Source organism: Blastomyces dermatitidis, assembly GCF_000003525.1.
Source record: "Blastomyces dermatitidis ER-3 genomic scaffold supercont1.1, whole genome shotgun sequence".
NCBI classification, from domain to species: Eukaryota; Fungi; Ascomycota; class Eurotiomycetes; order Onygenales; family Ajellomycetaceae; genus Blastomyces; species Blastomyces dermatitidis.
This window is the reverse complement of record NW_025544774.1, coordinates 5,963,451-5,975,978: the sequence shown is the minus strand read 5'-3', so window position 1 is coordinate 5,975,978 and position 12,528 is coordinate 5,963,451. Positions and strand designations below refer to the sequence as shown.

Genomic DNA, 12,528 nt, shown 5'->3' with positions numbered 1-12,528 from the left:
AGCCTGCAAGAAATTGACTAACATCACGTCGCACCGGCGCAGCACCCTTAAAAACACACACATACACACCAACCACCAACATGCCTAAGGAAAAGACCACCCGCAAAACCAAGGTTCGCGGTGAGAAGAAGAAGAAGGGTATGCAAATTCATCCAACATCGCGTTGCGGGACGCCCCCCTCCCACAGATCTTCTAGGACTGTTTCAATTTCTAACGCACCAACCCTCCCCCCTTTATTTTCTTCACAGATCCCAATGCTCCTAAGCGTGGTCTATCCGCCTACATGTTCTTCGCCAACGAGCAGCGCGACAACGTCCGCGAGGAAAACCCTGGCATCTCTTTCGGTATGTGTCAATCGAAGCGAAAAAATTTCAAAATTTATAATCACTATTCAATAAATAAGCGTCGCATCGCAAGCACTATGTATCTAATATGATTTCCCTATCACAGGCCAAGTGGGCAAAGTCCTCGGAGAGAGATGGAAGGCCTTGAACGAGAAGCAGCGCGCCCCTTATGAAGCCAAAGCTGCCGCTGACAAGAAACGCTACGAAGACGAGAAGGCGAGCTATAATGTATGCCCTCCATCTTTGTTTCTTTCTCCATCCCCCCCCCCTCCCCCCTCCTTATACCAATCCCCGAATGTGCTGACAGGCCCGGCGCAAGGCGCAAGATGACGACGACGAGTCTTCCTAGGTGAACGAGGCAGGGACGGCCCCGGCACGATATGAACGCGATTGATATGTTTTTATATCGTAGTTGTCTGTCGTCTTTGGGAACTTCTTTTTCTTAACTCCTGCCTTGTGTGTGCTCGCTCTGTCGGGCTGTGTGCTCTCTATTTGATACGCCTCGTTGCTGGACTAATTTGTTTTTTGACGTTCTCTTGATGTTTTAAATCGGTTTTCCAATGGCTCTGCTTCTTCCTATATTGTGCTCCTTCTTCGTCTTCTTCTTGTCTGGGAATCGGAAATGGGAATGACGGGTGGTCTGTCAATTGTGGCTTTGTTCTTTCTTTGTTTTTTTTCTCTCTTTCCCTTGTTTCACTTCACTTCCCTATATTCCATTTTATGGTTCTTCGATTTTTTTTCTTCTTTCCGTTTTTCCTGTTTATTATTCTGTGGTACTCTAATGAAGGGGGGTTTATCGGGTTCTTAATTTTATTTTATTACTTTGTCTTCCCTTTTTTTGTTCTCCCTCCACAACCACAACTCGTGTTTCTTGATACTTCTTTTTTACCTCTACTTCTATTTCCCTCCACTCCGCTTGAAATACAAATATGGTTTCCCTGGTTTCCTTTTTCCTCTTTTTTTTCTTGAATGCTGTATGTGTTGCTTAATCTCTCTCGAGCACACATCAGCGACATAGAAACGGAAGGGTATGTGTGTGGATAGTAGAATGTGGATAGTAGAATATAGGGATAAAGAAAGGAGGCAAGGCTTCCCTGTCTGTTACCACCGCAGCTCTGTTGAGAACAGTTCTCTTGTCATCTCATCTCATTCCATCCCTCTCTCTCTCTCTTTTTTTTTTTTTTTTTTTTTTTTTTTTTTTTTTTTTTTCTTTTCTTACCCTTAGTCTTTCGATTCCGCACCATCTCCTTCCCTCTCAGACCTCTACCATCTACCATCTACGATTTTTTTAAGTTCTGATGTGTGTGCACTTGCTCGTCGCTTGTCTAATTAATTGATTAATAAATTGAGCTCAAAAGTGCCTATATATAATCTATCATCCAGCACCCCCTGAGAGGCGCCGAAACGAAAACGAAAACACCATGGGATGGTAGAAGAGGGGCATGATGCTATAGTCCTCTGGATCCGGGGGACGGGGTGAGCCTATTTCGCCCTTGGGCCTTTTGCCACCACCCACTAGCACGCGGCGCCCAGGGGCCAGGGCGGAAGGGTGGGGGTTTGGATGGAGGGGAAAGTTTAAATTTTCCCGATAACTATATAAAAAATAAAAAAGTTTTATTTATAAATGTTATCTGGTTAACAATAATAGAAATACCTTCTAGAATGTGCTAGTCGAGAAAAGGTAGGTTGTTTCTATTATCGTTGTGGGACAAGAGGGAGGGGAGAGAGAGAGGGAGAAGTGAGAAGGGGTAGGGGTATTTTTTTTTCTTTGATGCTTTGATTTAAATATTACGCCGGATGCATGCACTTCTATTCCTTCTATTTTCCTCCTCATAATAATACCTTGCAAAACACAAAACACACTAGATATATATATGTGCATAGATATAGATATGATATAGGTATGATGTTGGCAGAGAATTGACATTCATCGCCCTTCAATTGGTTCCGGTATCTATCTAGTTATAGCAGTATCATAACATGCCTGCTGGGTACTTGTTGCACTTCTGAGCAAAACAAAAAGATGAGGCTGCATCTTGCATCTTCGTGTGGTTTTCAAAAGACATCAGGCAGGGCGACTGCTCCAAAAAGGCAAGCAAAGAGTATATTTGTCAGTTATATATATATATCTATTCATCTGTTTGGGATTTGGCTATTCCTTCCACCCTCAGCTAAGCTCTGTGCTGTGCTTTTTGTTGTGGTGTATTGGGCAGATATCAGATATGGATGGTTACAGGCTTCTATGTCTGTCTGTCTGCCTGTCTTGTTTGGTCTGTGGATCATTTGTTTTCTCTCAGCAGATGCCTTGAAGAGGAAGGAGAGATGAAAATTCTATTGGATGAAAAGAGGGATCTTGCAGCTTTTTGAAGTGGCCAACAAACAAGCACTCAAGAAGCAACAGAGCAAGGAGATGCAGTGGTGGTGGAATGGATTGGAGTAACCTTGATAGAGAGGGTCAGTCGAGCCGGGCAATGTCCTGATGACTAATGCGGGCTCTGCGGTGAGGCGCAGTGCTAGGCTACATTAGGCCTAGTGTCCAAATGCGGCTTCGAATGCCAACTCACACGCACGCTGGGATCTGCCGGAGCCGCGTCTATTTATCTTCTCCACCATTTCTTTTTCTCTTGTTTATATATCTATTGAATCTGTACTCCGTACTGCTGCCGAAAAAGAAGAAGAAGAAGAAGAAGAAGAAGAAGAAGAAGAAGAGGGTGTTGTGGTCCGGAAATAAACAGTGCCTTGTTTTTTTTATGTCCCTGTTTACCCTGTAACTACTAAAACTCTCCCCATAGATTTTGTTTTCTTTTTTGACTTGCGTCCTACCGCAAAAAGTTCGGATGTATATACACCCTTCCCATGATACTTTGCCTGTGATGGGTGCCTGCCGTTGACATTGATCGTTATTCGACTGCGCCAGTATGGATTTCCTCCAACCCGCTCTGGACGCGGAGAATGCCGCAACCATCTTCGACAAATTTGTCGTGCATGTGCCGGAGGACGCGGGCAATATCACCTCCGTAGTCACAGAGCTCTTTACTATCAGCGCCAACCTCCGCTCTCTGGAAACTTTACAAAAATCCCCGCTCAAACCCAACTTTGCCTACGTCGCCAACGATATAGAGTTGGTTGTCAAGGCGAGCCTTTGTCACACCACCGGGGTGATCAATGAAGCGTTTATTGCAATGGACGATGGTGGGCGGGCACAGGCTACGCAACAAAATATTCGCCATACATGGTTCCATTTGCGCGATTACTTCCACCGTGAAGCTGGGTACCCGCTCGTGACCCGGCTTCAATACTATAAGCAGATGCTGGGAGAAATCATGCTGGTTGTTAAAAAGTAAGTTTTTGTCCTTTTTTTGGTCTATTAATCAATTATATACTCCCACCAAAGAACCAGAAAATAATATATTTACCTACCCCCAATCTGCAATTCTAGTGAACGTGGAGATCATGCCGCCCTCGTTGAACTCCGCCAAACCATAACCGCACTTCGTATGGCCCAGGATCGACAATTCGCTGTTGATACTCAGCAGCGGCGTCAGACGAATTTCACACATGGCGGTCGTACCTTTGGACCCCCTCCGTCCACTACTCCCCTTGGACCATCCGCGACTCTTGCATCCGCCATGCCCGCCGCACCTATTGCACCGCCAGTCCCTCCCGCGCCCCCTCCCCCGCCTTTCGGATTGCGACCCCGTTCGAATACTCCTCCATTGAAGAGTGCACTCCGCAAGCCAACACCTGTGCCCACAACCCCAACACAGAAACGATCATATGAACGACGAAGACCAGCTGGTGGCCGCACGGCGTCTCCACATGCCCCTGGTTGGTTTGAGGTTGAAAGCCCGATTTCTTCGTTTGCAGCCCCAGATTCTCCATCCACGACGGATTCCACCAGCACCGATTCGTTCTCGCTTCTTGACCCATTTGATCACTGGGCTGTGGGGTTGTTTAGCCGCCCTACAACTGCGACCCCGTTGCCTTTTTCTAACAAAGGGTTAGTTTGTTTTTGATTCCTTCCTTGGAGATTGGTGATAGCCTACAGAACTAAAGATTTCCCCTACACAGGTCGAAATGTCATGGCGATTTCGATATGCCAGATGCACTGGCGCAGATTGAGAAGGACTATGATGAGTTGTTTAGACTGTAAGTATGAATAATTTTTCTTTTCTTTTCTTTTCTTTTCTTTCCTTTTCTTCTTTCCCTTTTTTTTTAAAAATGGACGAAAGCTATACATTTTCCTCCCAGTTTAGTTGTCTTACTCAACACCTTTCTAGGAATTTCAAGCCAAATTTGACAGCCATCTTCTACCTGCGAGATCGTGATCATCGTGCACGGATCCTATGTCAAGTTCACCGTTCATCATCAAAGATAATTTATGCGACACTACCATTGAACGTACTTATTCTCTCGCGTCAAGACTCTTATCTCTTACTGTGTACAAAATCATCCGACGGGCAAGGTTTGCGGGCCTGGTTGAGTCTTGAATTTGAAACCATCGAGAGTAAGCAAGCGAGGCACCCCAAATTTCTACTGCCATCGTCTGTTGTTATATTATTTTCCAGCGTCTAACCCAACCTTCTAGAAATGGTGTTGTTTCATTGTGCATTTATTGCACTCCGAGGGCAAGACTCCGGTTGCCCAATAAGCAGGATTCCAGACCCCTTTTCTCTCGAGGAAAGGGAAATCTACGGCGGGTATGTACATATTTCCCATCAAAACTAGTACTCTCCTGTAAGCGGCCTGGTACGTACTCATATAATACGCGCACAGCCGGATTCTCGACGATAGTTACCTCCACGCACTTCGTATTTTCCAGGATCACCCTTCCGGTGCCATCCGTTTACAGGCATCGATCCACTCTGGTGAAATGGCGGAGTAAGTCAACTTCTTTTGTGCCCTATCCATCTAGATAGATCGGCACATTTTCATATATTCTGAGCTGCAATGCGCCAAACCTCCTCTAAACCCACCCTACCCCCCCCCCCCCAAACCCAAAATCCCATGCACTGGATTGAAGAAGATGCGAAATATCAGCGGGCTAAATCAATTTTCCGAAACGGCAGCGTTCCCGTATGGACGGCTTTTATACACCATTATGTACGGTCAAAGTCGTGGATGCGACGTGTGGACCGTAAAACAATCATCCTCTCCAATCTCGACCGTGCAATTTTCATCCAGCGGGATAAATATAGGCCTCGTATGACGCGGCATCAGGAGCATGTGCTTACGTTTGCGCATGAAATTGGTGAGTGCCCTGAATATTTTATCTGTATTTGGTTTATTTTATTTTTATTTTTATGTATCTTCCCCATCGTGGTCGTCAGTGTGTCGACGCCGAATCTTCATCTCTTGTGGGGTTTAAGTTTTGAGTCGTTCTTAGATGATGACTTTGCATTGATATATTTTTCTCTATCCCGTGCCTTTATCCAAGCCTTGCATTGTAGAGTTGCAGGTTTACTTACTATTTTTTTTCATCCCGGTTTGCTAGATGCGGAAGCCTTTGAGTCTGAGATTACTATCCTTCGGCACCAGTCTCGGTATCAATGAGGCGCTATTATTGACATGATTCGGCCTGCTCACGCCAAATGCGTGCTTACATACAGCCAACGTACCCTTTCAACTATTAATTTCTACGCATACTCCGCACCGTAAGCGAGCGGCACAAAATATACAGATAACTTCTGACGGCCGGTTTTTCTCATTCCCCACGCTACGATTATTTTAAGTGGTCGTTAGTTGCACACTAATTACTGCTTCTCTACTCCAACAACTTACTCCAAAACTTTCCACGACATAAAACCAAACCTCTTTCCGATATGCCGGTCGACCTTTCCCATGAATGCGAAAAAAGGGAGAAAACCAAAAACGGGAAGAAAGAAAAAAATATACCCTCACGAGCCCAACGATGCCCACGACCTATCTCTCTGCTTAAGCTAAAGCGTGATATGTCCCCAAACATGCAATTCCTTTTTTATCTTATGAAGATATGACATGACGAAATTTTTTTTTTTTCTGTGCTCTATTTAAGCGGCCCAACAGCGGCGAAACAACGAAACCACATGAGTGATGATTGATTGTGATTTTTCTCATATTTTTTGCACAGCGTGATCGTGACACGGAGAAAGGGGGGGGATAGGGGAAAAAAAAAATCTCTTTTGGTACTATTTATTAATATAATACTGGAATTTTCATTATTATTTTATCACCGTGGAGCTGTCTGCCTGCTGACGAGGTTTTAAATTCTTGTTGGTCTTTTTTTCAGCTTATTCATCATTTCTTCATGATTCTTTCTGCAATTAATTGCATTCCTCTCTATCCCGACTTACGTAGCTTTGGGGGCGGGTTTGACGTGTTTATTATCATTTCTGCAATTTTCTGCTACCTGTCAAATTTTGCATATTTTATCTGTTGCGTGCGCTTTGAACATACATACCATACCCATAGTAGTAGCTACAGCAGTTTCCCCATGTGACGCAATGTTGGATGGCTAATGATGAGATTGCAATTGAAATATCTGTCTCAGTTTACGTTATGTAAAACTTTTCGGGATTATAAATGGAAGCACGTTTTCCATGACCGGCCCTTAATGCAAGTTGTGTATTGTAAAGGGGGGAAAAGAAGAACGAGGAACATTGTACCCCACAGTACACCTCACCCAAAAGCTATTTACATATCTATCCCCTCCATCCCTCCAACATCCGCCCAGAATTTCTCAAAATCAACCCCTTGGTCCTCAAACAACTGCTGCGTCTCTTTCATGGTCTTCTGTTGTCTTTCCGGCGTGAACCCGCCAGGTTGGGTACTCTCATACTGAATCAACTCCACCCAACGGAAGAACAAATCCTCCTTCCCCATCGACGCCAGCTTCTCCTGGAACATGATAATCTTGTCCCGCTGGGTATTAGAGAGTCTTCCTCCGTCTGGTTGTTTCCCCGGCGCGCCGCCCCGTTTCTCCTCGTCCACCCTCCATATCAACCACTGCAAACCATCATTTCCTTCCGCCCCGCCCCCATGAACAAGCACCGCAGTCTTAAAGTCGTCAACCGCCAGCGCCCCCTCCGCAACAAGCTCATGCGCCTTGACCATGGCCGCGAAATCCAGGTCCCAGTCCGCATCGATGAGCAAATATCCCGTCTTCAGCAGCCGCTGCGGCGTCACGGCGGGAATAACCCTGGTCTTGATGGTCTCGTCGTCTTCCCGGATCCAGGAGAGAGGTTTCAGCTCATCGCTCCATGACGCCCTGCTCTTCCGCACGATGACTTCGCAGCCCTGGAAGCCGAGCTTGCGCCGCCAGTGCGCGGGGCCGAGAACGAAGCGGACGGGCCAGGGGAGGAGGATGGCGAGGAGGAGGTAATCGAGGAGGAATGTCAGGGTTCGGCGGAGGAGGGTTGTGAGGAGATAGGTCCAGCTTGCGGATGAGGTGTTGACTCGGGCGGGGCTTTCGTACCCGAGAATCAAGGCGAGGAGGTCGATGTAGGTTGGGTAGCCTGTGTAGACTCTTAAGAGGATTAGGGCTAGGATGGCGATGTTTAGGAAGAGGGGTAGGAGGAAGATTTGGCGCTTGTGTTTTTGTGGGTGGTTGTCTAGGTGGATGAGGTAGACATGTTTTGGGGAGAGGGGTGCTAGGAATTGACTGAGTGACGACGGTGCTTTAGTGAAAGGGGCCAGCGGGGTTGAGGGTTTTGTTGTTTTTGAATATGAGGTCGAGGATTTAGCAGTATATGCTCCTTGTCTTTTATTATTTGAGGCAGCTTTCGCGGGTTTGGCCATATTTTGTTTTCCACTTTTCGTTCCGTCCTTTTAAGTACGGAGTACGTTAAATAACTCTCCTTCAGCGTTGCTAGTTCCGGGACGGATTTTTTTCAACCCCTTCTCAGGGGTTACGATTGGGTTCAAAATTTAAGTCCTGTGAACGGGTAAAGCGTCATCCCGATACCCAGATGCCGTGGGATTTATCCTAGAAAATTGTAAGTTTGGCGAGCTAGAGCAAGCCTAAGTTGACACTCACATAGAAGAATAGAGCAGAGTAATATGCGGATATAGACAAAGCCCACTGGCAGTTATTAATACATCCCGAAGATATATTTCTACAATGGAGGCCAATTGAAAAGACAATAGATAAAGAATGAACAACTAGCTGGCTGCTGTCAATCAAGTCCGGCTTTCAGCTCTCAAAAAAGCTTCCAAGATGTTTCTATCTCGAAACTCAAATGGCGGAGGCCGAGATCCAGAGCTAGTCCGTTTTGGGACTCCCATGTCATTCCGCCTTCAAGCAGACGCGATCTTGGAATCCGAACAACACACCCCCACCAGCCTTCCACCTCCGAACTCGAGATATACAAAAAAGGAATGCGTCAAATGCTATAGCCATCTGGCGCTATGCAGGCGCTACATATGATGGAATATCGGGACTAGTCCAACACAAGCTATGTCTACCGGCGACCACACCGCCCATCCTCCCGACTCGCAAGATCGCGACAATGACGACCTTCGATTTCGACGACCGCAGCGAAATGGCCAGGCGCAGAACATGGCCTACCAGTCGCGAATTCCTACTTTAAGTCCCAGGAATGGCGCTCAATCCCATATCACGTTTAGCAATACCAGGACGCTGAAAGGCGCATTCCAGGCTGCTGCTGCTGACAGCCCACCCGCGCCCGCCAACAATGACCATGAAGTGAAAACCCCTCCAAGACGGCTGATCGGGAGGGAGAGGAAAATCTCCGGACCGTCGCTAATGGCGGAGGTTTCAAGTCCCCCTCCGGACGAACTGATCGAAACTTATCAGCAGATTCACGACGCGGACGACCTGGCTGAATATGTCGCTCAGGACAATTACGACCCTTCCTACGATCTTGGAAGACTGGATCGGACACGAAGCCCGTCCCCGAGCCCTAACGCGACGCGACGTGAAGACGATTATGCTAGCACCGGTGATACCAATGACTCCAGTCTTAATTTCAACGATATTTCAGACGAGTCGCTGCGGCAAAAACCTGCTCAACATGCTATGGATCAAGCCCGGCTGAAGCGTGTAACACAGCGAGAATCCCCGGTTTTCAGCAAAGCTAAGGTCGGGCTCAAAGCTGCCCTGTCGTTTGAAAATCTACAACGTCGGAATGAAGAGGAAGCGCTTCGCGAAGATGTAGAACCTTCACCCAACGTTCCAAAGACATGGGGTTTGCGCGGGCGGGTGTCCAAGGATTGGCTGAACAAAGCTAGTCGACCCAATGGGAATAATCACGTTGATGAGGGGACTGCGCAGTCAACGGACCAAGCACTAGAGCATGATATCGATTTTACTGCTAGGTCGTTACAGATTTCTAGTAGTCCGCCTGTGCGAAACAATCCACCGGCAAGGAACGAGATTGAAAATTTCATAAACAAACCGGTGGTGGAAAATAGGTTAGGGGGCACCGAAAGGAGGGCGCCGCAGGAGCAGGTCCGATTTTCAATAGAGGGAGACCCTATACCGAATTCTCCCGTTACTATATATCGAGAGACAGATCGCGAAAGGCAGAGACATTTATCTAAAAACGACCCACAGGAACTTTTACGAACACTTTCGAGAAGAGAAAGTCCAAGTGTAGCCAGCACGCCAGAGCAGACCCCAGCTGATACCACTCTCCTCAACGTTAAAACACCAGTGGTGACTGGTGCATGGATAGATACTCCGGCACCGGATCGTACCGCTGAACCCCCACAAGATCCTTCTCTTGAAATTAATTCCCCGAGTGCCGTGGCGGCTCCTAACCATCCCAGAAACAGACGTTTAGCAGCGACAGCAAAGCGCCGGCCAGAAAAGCCGCCGGAAGAAAACCCACCGCCGGAAAAACCGCCGCCAGAACCGCAGGAAGATGCAAGGCCCAAACCGAAGACGAAGCGAGCTTCTTCAAAACCATTAAAGAAGCCCAAATTACCGCGGAGTGCGTTGGAGGCGGTGATTGAGGACGCGAAATCCGAAAATCCTGGCCTATTGCTTGGGGAAAGCACCATTGACTCGCTACAAGAGTTGCTTGACGAGAACTCAACTATATTAGATTCTAAGCCCTTTATCAAGTCTGAAAGCAACGAGGAAGAGGGGGAGGAGGATGAGAAGGAGGATGAGGCCAAGGACAAAGCCTCTGATCAGACAGACGACGCCGTCGTTGAACGGTTGAATAAAAAACTCCAATCTCTTGTTCGGAGTATCAATGCAACCCAGACAGGACTAACAAGCCTCGAACGCCAAATCGCCAAGGACGCCAGCATTTTATTATCGCGGACTACCAAGCAAAGCAAGAAACCACACCACCGCCATACAGATTCCTCCTGTGACATCTGTGACCTCCATAGCGATGGCCGTCACTACGTCACGTTTCCCTTACCTCGACTCTGGTATCGTCACCCAGACACCAATCGCCTTCGCCCCACACGCCTTAGCTGGATCGTGCTCGGATTTTTCACCTGGTACTTGGCGGAACTGGTTATGTGTGACTATTACTGCCATCCACTATATGCCGCGACGTGCGAGCGGAATTGTCTCGATCCTAACGCGCCGCGGATGCCTCTGGTTATACCAACCATGCTCTGGCGCTGGTCGCACCTCTCAGTTATATTGAACCCTGTGTGGACAATCCTGGTTGCGGGATTCCGATTCATAGCACAGCTCCTGGGTCTCTGGGACGGATTTTTCGACAGCCCTCCTGGTGGCGAGTGGCCGGTTGTAGATTACCAGCACACTAACATACCCGCACATGCTCCGAATTTTGAATTGTTTGAATCCGATATGGGGATGATGCAGGATGAATTTGTATAGTCATTTAATAGTTCTGAAATTTGAGTTTTAAGATATTTGTTCTGTCCCGTGGAGGCTTGGGTGGTGGGGGGGGCAAGCCGTATTCTTTGAAGACCCTTGTTGGTTTTCGGGGGTTCTCTATTTTTATTTTTGGCCTCACGCGAGTTTTACGGGCATTGGCGTTTTCTTATACGAAGCGGGAGTCAGCAGTTTTAGAGCACACGCAATGCTCTGGACCCGGAGCTCTTTTTCCTTTTTTTGCCACATCCCTTTGATTTGCAAAGGGCAATTCATGCCTTACTATATATATTAAAGAGTAGCTCGAGATACCAATACCAGTATACTGGTGAATACTGAATATGACTAGTTATACTTAAAAACTTTATATAATTCGCATGTTCCCCTCCGATTCCCGCCACGGAAGCCTCCAAGAGCTGTAAGCGCTGGGGGGGACAATTCTTCCCCCATCGCGCATTGAGATTTGGAAGGATGCTACGGAGTGAGTACTGTACTGGATCCTGGATCGGCCCCACGTAAAGAAACCCTCACCTCTGACTTTTTTACTACAGCGTATGTAAATGTGGCTAAACAGTCTTCCGAACCGCGAGGAGCACACTGATCGCGATTATTGACACTCTACGGAGTACTGTGCCATTGAAGGGCGGATCAGGGAGGGTGAGGGGGATAATTGCTACCACGTCGTCAGCCGTTATAAGCGCTAACTGGTAGTTAGTTAGCGAACGCCGAATTGAAGGGTTTAATGAAGACAGGCTGGAGCGATGCAGCCCTACGTCTCCAAGGCTCGTCCGCTCACTCCGAGCAAACCAGCCAGCTCTTCCAGACGCGCTTCAAGGCTGGCTAGATCCAAAAAAACCCTTGTCGCTTCTCATGCCCTGATAAGGCTGGAAATCGAGGGTTGCGTTGTTGAAGTTGACGGTTCATGCTACTCCGTACTACGGAGTACTGTGCTACAGCATCCAACAACAAACATAACAGACTCTCAACATCTGCTCCACATTTGCAACAGAAAGGGACATTCTGTGTATTTGAATAACCTCTAGTTATTATAATACAGCCCCGCTCCGTTGTGAAGAAATAAATACTCGCGCACGACGACTTGTGCTAAGCCTGAAGAAGGTATCCGCTGCGCCAGACCCCGCCAGCCAGCTGCCCAGCATGGGTCTCTTGAACCATTGGCGCCGCTTGGGGCTTCCGGGTTCCCCAGAAGCCAACACGACTGGTTAGTTTGGCAATTGGCATGGGCTGATGGCCTGTCTACGGGCTTTATACAGAGTACAGAGTACTCCGTACTAATAAGAGAGGTTGGGGTCGGGCCAACTGTTTTTCGTTCCCTGCAGTCCAACCATGACGAGTCCGAAACCCCTGCAAATCAAATTTGGC

At 47.5% G+C, this 12,528-nt stretch overlaps 4 protein-coding genes across 5 annotated transcripts; 3 read left to right on the top strand and 1 right to left on the bottom strand.

Annotated features, from left to right (window-relative positions):
* Positions 1 to 80: 80 nt before the first annotated feature.
* BDCG_00784 (non-histone chromosomal protein 6) lies at positions 81 to 693 on the top strand (the record flags this gene model as incomplete). The annotated part of the gene is made up of 4 exons (XM_045416295.1): positions 81 to 138; positions 249 to 344; positions 451 to 572; positions 652 to 693. 4 exons carry the CDS (start codon positions 81 to 83, stop codon positions 691 to 693), a joined length of 318 nt encoding a protein of 105 aa, XP_045272057.1.
* Positions 694 to 2,924: 2,231 nt separating this feature from the next.
* BDCG_00783 lies at positions 2,925 to 8,607 on the top strand. 2 transcript variants are annotated; one of them, XM_045416293.1, is made up of 8 exons: positions 2,925 to 3,684; positions 3,784 to 4,344; positions 4,416 to 4,493; positions 4,625 to 4,851; positions 4,933 to 5,044; positions 5,121 to 5,225; positions 5,414 to 5,595; positions 5,839 to 8,607. In XM_045416293.1, the coding sequence occupies exons 1-8, from the start codon at positions 3,263 to 3,265 to the stop codon at positions 5,895 to 5,897; spliced, it is 1,746 nt and encodes a 581-aa protein (XP_045272056.1). In that variant the 5' UTR covers positions 2,925 to 3,262; the 3' UTR covers positions 5,898 to 8,607. The 2 variants fall into 2 exon arrangements, with proteins under 2 accessions (XP_045272056.1, XP_045279303.1); XM_045416294.1 differs by having other exon boundaries at positions 2,925 to 4,344; positions 5,839 to 8,488.
* Positions 6,556 to 9,447, bottom strand: BDCG_00782 (uncharacterized protein). The gene is made up of 2 exons (XM_045416292.1): positions 8,359 to 9,447; positions 6,556 to 8,307 (listed from the first exon to the last, which is right to left on the bottom strand). Exon 2 carries the CDS (start codon positions 8,118 to 8,120, stop codon positions 7,017 to 7,019), a length of 1,104 nt encoding a protein of 367 aa, XP_045272055.1. The 5' UTR covers positions 8,121 to 8,307; positions 8,359 to 9,447; the 3' UTR covers positions 6,556 to 7,016.
* On the top strand, positions 8,779 to 11,148 carry BDCG_00781 (uncharacterized protein; the record flags this gene model as incomplete). The annotated part of the gene is made up of 1 exon (XM_045416291.1): positions 8,779 to 11,148. One exon carries the CDS (start codon positions 8,779 to 8,781, stop codon positions 11,146 to 11,148), a length of 2,370 nt encoding a protein of 789 aa, XP_045272054.1.
* Positions 11,149 to 12,528: the final 1,380 nt, after the last annotated feature.

What these genes read in the sequence shown, in the direction of transcription:
- BDCG_00783 (XM_045416293.1), top strand. Translation starts at nt 3,263, where the DNA reads ATGGATTTCCTCCAACCCGCTCTGGACGCGGAGAATGCCGCAACCATC. An exon ending in TTGCCTTTTTCTAACAAAGG is followed by an intron (nt 4,345 to 4,415) that starts GTTAGTTTGTTT and finishes TCCCCTACACAG; the next exon opens with GTCGAAATGTCATGGCGATT. An exon ending in TACGTTTGCGCATGAAATTG is followed by an intron (nt 5,596 to 5,838) that starts GTGAGTGCCCTG and finishes CCGGTTTGCTAG; the next exon opens with ATGCGGAAGCCTTTGAGTCT.
- BDCG_00782 (XM_045416292.1), bottom strand. Translation starts at nt 8,120, where the DNA reads ATGGCCAAACCCGCGAAAGCTGCCTCAAATAATAAAAGACAAGGAGCA.